Source organism: Aythya marila (assembly GCF_965140915.1).
Source record: "Aythya marila genome assembly, chromosome: 1".
Lineage (NCBI taxonomy): Eukaryota > Metazoa > Chordata > Aves > Anseriformes > Anatidae > Aythya > Aythya marila.
In genome coordinates, this window is record NC_139042.1 from 21973583 (window position 1) to 21982200 (window position 8618).

The 8618-nt window shown below is 40.5% G+C and overlaps 1 protein-coding gene across 1 annotated transcript; it reads left to right on the top strand.

Moving 5' to 3' along the window:
- The first annotated feature begins 1547 nt into the window (after positions 1–1547).
- Positions 1548–8572, top strand: POMP (proteasome maturation protein). Its single transcript, XM_082784883.1, has 6 exons — positions 1548–1599; positions 2645–2742; positions 3518–3578; positions 4323–4424; positions 6290–6383; positions 8059–8572. The coding sequence occupies exons 1-6, from the start codon at positions 1597–1599 to the stop codon at positions 8124–8126; spliced, it is 426 nt and encodes a 141-aa protein (XP_082641009.1). The 5' UTR covers positions 1548–1596; the 3' UTR covers positions 8127–8572.
- The last annotated feature ends 46 nt before the right edge of the window (positions 8573–8618 follow it).

Below are 8618 nucleotides of genomic sequence, written 5' to 3' on the forward strand. Positions count from 1 at the left end.
CAAAGGCTTGGTCAGCCTGACAATCGCTCACGTAACTCGTGTTAAGTTGCAGCAGAGCCACAGATAGGAATGAGATACTACTACAGCCATCCACCGTTGAGATGCTCGCTGTAAGATTCATTAAAAGAAGCCTTCCTCAAATCTGAAATACTTGATAATTTGATGAGAAAATATGTGCATGATTTGTGTTTATGTCTGGAAGTTTTCCCTAGCGTGAAAGCCTGTCTTTAAAGGAAAACCAGATCTTTCTTGCAATGTACGCTCTTTTATGTTATGCAGCCTTGACTGGATTGCAGTGATGTCAAAAATGTACATGGAGTGACTGTATCCTGTCTGTGTCCTGCAAGAATGACTTTGAAAGTTAAATGTTTCATCTCTAGTCATATCCTGATCAACAAACTCAGTCAATAAATAAATACATTTAGTGACAAACCTAGCTTTTCTGTACGCTGCAGTTAAACAGGAACTTGACTTGTTTTTCTGTATTCACTTCTGTTCTATAATAATGAATCCAGCACCACAATATCTGAGTACCCATTATAAGATCAGAGAAACCTTTGTGGTACCCATTTTCCTAAAATTGATTTAAAAAAGCCCAAACCTCCATTCCCATTCTTTTGAAGTCTGTGCTTTCAGCCTCAGACCTTAACACAAAGGGCCAGAACTTTGATCGTGTTTTTTTCTAAGTGGTGATCTGATTTTGCTCAAGAGGAAAATAGAGTTTAAAGGGTATGCATATCCGAGTAACTATTATGCAAAGCTGCGTGCCATGGAAACATATATAATGTTCTCTTGTTGATATCATTCTTTTGTGTGTACACGATGTAATGTTTAATTGTCACGTATGAAATTTATAGTGCCATGTCAATTTGGGGTAAAACTGTAAAGGGCTTCAGTGAACTACAAGTCCCAGAAGAAACAGGTAAAATAGATAGGCCAGGTGTACATCTGGAGCCTTGCAGCAAAACCTGTGGCAACCTTTATGGCTTCCAGGAAGCCTTTTAGACTTCTTTAAGTAGAAGTTAACATTAAGGGAGTTACCATATTGTTATTATGGCTATTAACGCCCACTAACACAGCAGCCTTTATTGAAGTTCTCAAAACCCTTTTGGTGCAGCGGTCAACTGAGGGCTGCCCGGGGTGGGCAGCACACCCTGACACCCCACATTCATCTTGTGCTGCCCCCCAGGGGTCTCCCCTGAGGCCATATTTCCCCATCAGCATCACATCAAGCATCGTCGCCTTGGTGTGATCTCATGGCAGCAGGGCTGGAGGGACCCAGGAATGGCCATACAGGGGAGAAACTGGGAGCACTCGCCCCTTGCAGCACCTAATGGCCTGGCATGGCCACACATCTAATGGCCATACATCTAATGGCCACCCCAATGCCTCCCCTATAATGGCAGCCCCCATCATGGCGGCCCCTCCACCGGCCGCCATCAGCAGCCCCGCCCCACCTCCAAGCCCCGCCCCCATCCACGAGGCCCCGCCCCCCGGTCACGAGGCCCCGCCCCCAGCCCTCCCCGCGCGCGTGACGGGGCGGGGCGGAAGTGGCGGGGGGGAGGAGGCGGAAGTGGCCGGGAGCGGGGAGCCAAGATGGTGAGCGCGGCGGGCGGGCGGGGCGGCGGCACCGGGAGCCGGGGGAAGGGGCTGGGGGTGGCGCCGCCGCCTCAGTTCCTTTCCATGAGGGGATGGAGGGTGCCTCAAGGCCTGCCCCGGCCCTCGGGCTGCCCCGCTGGGGGGTGGTGGGGCTGTGCTGAGTCACGGGGGCGGCGCGGCCTTGGTGGGGCCTCGGGGATGGCTCTTAGGGGGGTCCCAGCCCTCGGGGGGGGCCTCGCAGGGGGACAGGCCTCTCTTTCACCCACCTGGCCATGCTGCTGTTGGTGCAGCACAGGGTGTGGGTGGGTTTCTGGGCTGTAATTACATATTGGTGGCTCGTGTCGAGCTTCTCGTCAACCCGCACCCCAAGTCCATGTGTATTTATGCATATTATAACCGCTGTTTAGGGGTTTTCTAATAACTATTAGGTTATTGGCTGTTATTCGTTGCTCTCTTGCTGAGGCACGTTGTGTGAACAATCGGAAAATCACCTCAGTAAAAGCAGACAGGCTGTCTTTAAGTTTGCAGTGTAGGTTAAGATGGCCTTACGTTGTATATCTGTGGTGTGGTGTTCTCATCTGCTGCTACAAGTTACTCTTTCATCTTTGTTCTTTCGATGAACTAGCATACCGGAATGATTGAGCACACCTTCCTCTTTATGTGAGCCTTAAACTATTTGTCCGTACTCAGATCTTACACGATTGTGTCCATGCTGAAGTAAATGAATGCTCAGAGCTCTGCTCCATCAGCTGAGCATGACCTTCCATCTTCCTTTTCATCCTTACAGCCCACGGTGGGAACAAACAAGGGGTAGTTGCGAAATTCTGTTTTAACCAGAACCCCCAAACTTTTCATCATTACCTCCAGCTGTCATTAGACTCTCTGAAAGAACTTACTGGAAGTTTTTTGTAAAGGGACTGAAGTCTAAGGCTTGTGTGTGAGTAGTTTGGGAAGCCTTTTAGCAATTTGTTTCATTTACCAGGTCTTAAGAGCATATGCAAAAGGCAGCTGGTTCTATTAAAGTAATCCTCACTTTGTGTTCCAGGATTCCAGAGGAGCTGCTTCTCTGTTGAAGGACAGTATCCCAATTACTGATTTTTCAGCTTCTGGCTCATTTGAAGGTCATGATCTTCTGCGCAGAGGGTATGCTTTGCTTATTGTTGTTAAATTGTGCTATAGCTGATGTTGAACTTCAGATAAAGGAAGAAAGCGTGTACTAAACTTCTGTTTTTTAAAGAAGGTTCTTGGCAGGTGTATTTCATATGCCATAGCCTGAAGCCTGTGTGTTTAGTTAGATGGTCCTTCAATCTTAAAATTTCTGTTAAACATCACTTTGACATCTAGGTAGTATTAATGGATTTCCACCCGTTTGCTCCTTTTTAGAAAAGTGATGTCTAAATGTTAATCAGTATGAAATACTGATGAAATATAGTTGTAATATACATGTATAAAAGTGCCCTGTAGCAGTGCATGAAGTGGTTAATTTCAGCGCTGATATAAAAATTAATCTAAGTATGCCTAAAACACACCATGTATTTCAGCTGCAAAAGCTTGGAGATTTCTAAAATCAGATATGTAGCTGGGACATAACTAAACCTATACAGTTGTCATTTATTAATGGCTTTCCCTTTCTGAAGGGAGACAAGAACAACTGTTGCTCTATTTTGTTGAACTTAAAACCTAAGGAAAAAATATGTCTGAAATTTAACATTTTTTTTGGTCTTCTGGTAGTGCTGTAAATAGCTCTTATTTGCTTTTTCACCATCAAGCATTAATTCTTTTTAATAGTTCAAACGGTACCAGTCCCGTGTCTTGTGTCTCTGAGGATTGATACTTGTATCTGGGGTTACTTTGGAATGCAACTTAAATTGGTATCCTGATTAAGTTTTTGAAGTTCAAATCTTCCTTGCATTTCTAGCTTTACAAGTGTGAGAAGTGAGTTGTTGCCCAGCCACCCCCTGGAGTTGTCGGAAAAAAATGTAAGTACAGTGTTACATGGAGTCTCCTTCACCCTTAACTACTTAGGGATTTTAAATTAGCAATGTGGTTGATGGGGCTGCTTGATGCAGCAGCAAGTGAAGAGCAAAGCCTTGCTTTTAACAAAATGAAGGTGGTTAGCAATAGTAACACTTTATGTATGGAAGTAACATTGTTGGCAACTTAAATGAAGTTTTAACCTCCCACTTGTGACTCTTCAAGTTTGTAGGCGGGCTTCCAAGTTGTGGTTTACCCAGTAAGGTGTAGCCTTTTAAAGGCTGTGTTTGCTGCCTCTGTAGTTAGGTAGTTAGGCACTCCTTTCACATCTGGAAAGCTGATCCTCCTGTTTTGTCTTTAGGTTTGCCACATACCTTCATTTCTAGGCTTTCAGACCGTGAACCGATAAATACTTTTCACGAAATTACTAGATTCTATGCTTGTAATATTGTAGCAAAGTAATGCTCAACTCCACCACTTGGTGGAGTTACATGTCCTGATACTTAAAAATAACAAAAATAAAATTGCCACTTCTGATTTATAATCAAATCTAGCAAAACTCAATTTTAGCTTTATAAAACAGATGTTAGTGCATTGCTACCTTCCATGTGCATTTCAGTTGTATATCATGGTATCCCTGATTTTTACATGTAAATGTTATAAGCATGTTCATTTAAGAAGGATGTCACAAATCTGTTCTATAATTGTACTTGAAAGTAGTTATTTCTAAAAAATGTTGTTTGTGATAGTTCCAGTTAAATCAAGATAAAACAAACTTTGCCACGCTGAGAAATATTCAAGGACTCCATGCACCTTTAAAGCTGCAGATGGAACTCAGAGCAGTGAAACAGGTAGGCTTTTTTATCTAACTGATATAACTTAAAAATATTGGAGGAGTTTTTATCTGGGAAGATGTCTTTGTGTCTTGAAATACAACCACTTTGTTTCCAAAAGAGGTTTTAATGTAACTGCTTTTGTTTAAAAGCAACTTTTGCAATTCATAATGTCCAGATCAGTCAAGATGCTAAAGGCTTTCAGCTGCTGTTCTTTTTTTGTGTGGTTAAGTGTTTAGCACTCTGGGTTTTCTGTGGATGAGCTTCCTTGTAAGCCTTCAGAGAAAAGCAGGAGGAATTGAGTATTAATTCTAAAATTAGTACTCCCCTGTGTGGAGCATGAGACCTTCATAAGAAGCAATTTCTGCATCTGTAGAGAAAGGAGACCTTAAGGGTCTGAAGCAGGTAGTGATGTAGGAATGGATATAGAGGTTATGTGAAAACTGAAGCAGAAAATTTGTCGTTATTATTCTGCAGCTGTTCTTGTAAGATCAGGGAAGGTCTACAGAGAGATAAGTTCACTGGTTTTAACTTTTAATTGGGAAGCTGGGGCTGCCTCCTCTTCCTTCTTATTTCCTAGGTTGGAGAGTAAGTGGATGGTAGCTGACTTTGTCCGTTAGGATACGCAGAGATCTCAGTGATCCTAGTGAACTTTTTTGGGGCTTGTTGGAGGTAGTCAAGCTATTATGAATTGTTTCTCTAAGTGACTAGGACTAATTTTGTACTTCCTTCCTGCGGATCAGTTGCTGCTGAACCGCAGTGAGTGACGTGAAACTTGGTAGAAACTTCTTGTCCTGAAGATGCAAAAGGCAAACAGAATGTAAGAAAATGTCTCTTGATCTCAATGTTGCTCTCTTGTGAGAACATTATTTTTCTAATTGATGTTAGCACATGGTAGAAAGCGAGACAGGTGAGGACAAGGATATTGAAAGTGTCTCCAGGGGCGTTTCTGGGGATGATGGGGGGCAATATGGTGGTTAGAACATTGTTCACTGCTGGCTTTTATGTATCATGTTAGATATATATAAGCTCCCTTTTGGTATAAATTCACCTTTCACCTAAAATTTAAGGGAATACATAGTATGTGTATTTGAACTTCTGACAATTGTACTACAGGGTATTATGGAAATCTTAGTATTTTGTGTATAAAGAGATAGTTATGTGATACATCTGTTTGTAAAATGCATTCCTGGTATAACCGAGGTCTCATTATTAGTTGTTATTTTTATTATTATTAGTCTCATTATTACTAGTTATCACTAGTAATGAATGCAGATGTTCCATTCTCTGAATACTTAGTCTGAATGTTTTATGTAACCACTTGATTTTGTTGTAATACTGTAGGTGAAGGGCACATAAAATAGGCTTGAAAGTAACGGGGAGTGGACTTAGACTTAATTGTTGGAAATCTGAGAAACAGATTTAGTTTAATTGTAAGGAGGATTATGATTATGTATGAAAATTGGTATAGCTCTTTCATTATATTTCTGACTTGTCAGATGCAGGAAACTTAGAATGTGGTTTCCAAACATTGCAAGGTCAGTCTCCAGAACTGACTCAAGGCTGTAGATGTGTTGCAGAGACTCTTGCCAGCTATGTGGGAACAGATCAAGGAAGGGGACAGAACCAACTTTTTTGACTACTAGTAGCTGCACTGCAGTGAAATCTACAAATCAAGTAAAAGGCTGTTTTCAAAATAGTGATAAAAACACAAGACGGTGATGATGGATAGGTTTTGATATTGATGTGTGCTAGTAGTTCTTATTTCATCATTGTGGTCAGACAAAGAGGTGACTGTCTCTTTTCTCAGTCACTTCAGGCAGAAATCCAAAAATCTCAATTTCAGTTTTGCAAAAACTTTAACTCTTGTTGTCTTTCTACAGGCCCAGCGTCTCCCCTTTCTTCACAGCTCAAACATGGCAGTGGATACTCTAAGGGGAAATGATGAATGCATTGGTTTCGAGGATATTCTTAATGGTAAATACTTTGCTTTAATGTTATAGAAACATTTAAAGGCAAAATTTGGGAACTGTGAAGTTCTTTGCCTCTAGGGTATAAGAACTTTTAAACATGCAAAATGCAAATAAAAATTGAATTCCCAGAGGTAAAGAAGCACCAGGGGAAGGAGGAATAGATGTAGTTCAGCTGCTACCTGTGTGGAAATTATTCTGAAATACTAAATAAATCTGTTTGCTTTTGGGCTGGCTTTATTAAGGAGTAGAAGACTATGTATTTTAATGTGTAGCTTACATTTTATGCCTGTTTCCCCAGAAATTTTTGAACTACTTATGCAAATTTTGGCAGGCAGAGGTTACGAAGATACAAAGCTTTTATAAGTTCTATTATTAGAAAGAAAGGCATAAGAAGAGATACTGAACTAATGGAACTCCCACCACTGCATACTAATTCAACAGCTAACAGCTGTATGATGTGCTACTGACTGACAGTACGTGTGAAATAGAATAAGCCAGGGAAAATAGTTTAAAGTGAAAAAAAGTGACTTTGACTTCTGTCTAGTCAGCACTTAAGGACATAAGAGGAAGCAGAGGGTGTTTTGAGGTGGTGGGATTGGAGAATGGAAAAAGACAGGGATATAGGAAATGGAATAATGAAGGAGCAAGTGGGAATCTAGAGACAGGGTAAATGTGTTGTTATTTTCTGGAATGGATTTACAGGGAGCAGGGGAAGGAATCTCAGGTGATCGTGGTTCAGGGGGTGGAGCGATGACCAAGCTCCTATAAATTGTTTGGTATTTGCCATAGCTTGTAACAAGCTGTCGCATGTTTATAGAGTGCTGCGGAGTGAGTGGTTAGTTAAAATTGTTTACAGTAAGGCTATATTTATCACAGGGAGCTATATTAGGTAATTTTGGTGTCTTTGGATGAACATCAGAAAAGTACTAAGATACCTTAGTTATGGGGGAATAAAAATAGTTAAGTACACCTGCAAAGAAAGGTACTTTTCTTTCAAGATTTGCGTGCAACATTTTTTTTATTTTTGGCCTTGGCTTTCATATGGAAATGAAGTTCATGCTGTCAGTAATTGGCATGTCTCGTGTCATCTGCATGTTGCCTGCTAACCTTTGAATATACTGGCTAATATGAACTATAGAGAGGAGATCTCAAAGATACTTAAGGACATTGCCTTTTTTCACAAAAATCCTTTTGACAGGAGAAGAGAAACCACAAGTATGTTCCAACTTGCAGAAGGGCTGGAGTGTGAGCTCCTACTGTGCTAGACCTCAGATTAAGTTGCATTGAAAAAATGTATGGCACTTGAGGAAGAGCTTTGGCCAGAGTTGCTTTTTATTAGACACAAAACTCAGCCTGGAGGTTCAGGCTATAGGAGGTTGTGCTTATGTAATAATGTTTGGTTTTACTTGAATTGTTCTCTCCCCTACCCCTTCACAAAACACTCTTACCCGTGTTCCACTGAAGGTGCATTGGTTATCTGATTATTGCTTTGGACAGAGGCATATGAGTTAGACAGACCTGCACTACACAGCACTGTCAAGAATCAGTCAAATGATTTTTGCACTAACCATTACAATGAAAAAAAATTCCAAAATTGAATATGGTTTATCTTTTGTAGTTCCTGTTGGTCTTTGTGGCAAAGTAAAAGCCTAATGTTGTTTACTTTTTTTTTTTTTCAGATCCTTCACAGAGTGAGGTTATGGGAGAACCACACATGATGATGGAATACAAGCTTGGTTTATTGTAACAAAATCTACTCCTCAAACGTTTTGTGCATGTCTTTATACTGCAGATCTAAATACACGATTACTTAATTGACACTCAGTGTTAAGCAGTCATACAGGTATCACTTGCCTTCCTTGATGAAGAGGCACATTAAATGTTTAAAGTCTATAAATTGTTCTGTGCTTGTTGTCAATTATATAAATGTCCTGTAACTAAATAGTTTAAATGATGTCTCTTCATACACTGCTCAGGACAATAGCTTAACTATGGAAATCCTATCTGTGTATACAAGAAATCCAGAAATACCCGTGCATTTTAAAACTGGTTATTGTAGGTAAATGCATTTAATGGATGTTCTTGCAGAAGAACTTTTTAAGGGGAAAAAAGGTGTTTTCCATTGAGTAACTCTTTGTTCATGAAAACTTCCATACACTTTTTTTAAAGTATTGAATAAAGGTTTGCTATAAACTGTTGTGTTCCAAAATATAATTACTTGTAAATCAAAAATCTCTTG

What these genes read in the sequence shown, in the direction of transcription:
- POMP (XM_082784883.1), top strand. An exon ending in TGGAGTTGTCGGAAAAAAAT is followed by an intron (nt 3,579 to 4,322) that starts GTAAGTACAGTG and finishes TGTTTGTGATAG; the next exon opens with TTCCAGTTAAATCAAGATAA. An exon ending in TTTCGAGGATATTCTTAATG is followed by an intron (nt 6,384 to 8,058) that starts GTAAATACTTTG and finishes TTTTTTTTTCAG; the next exon opens with ATCCTTCACAGAGTGAGGTT.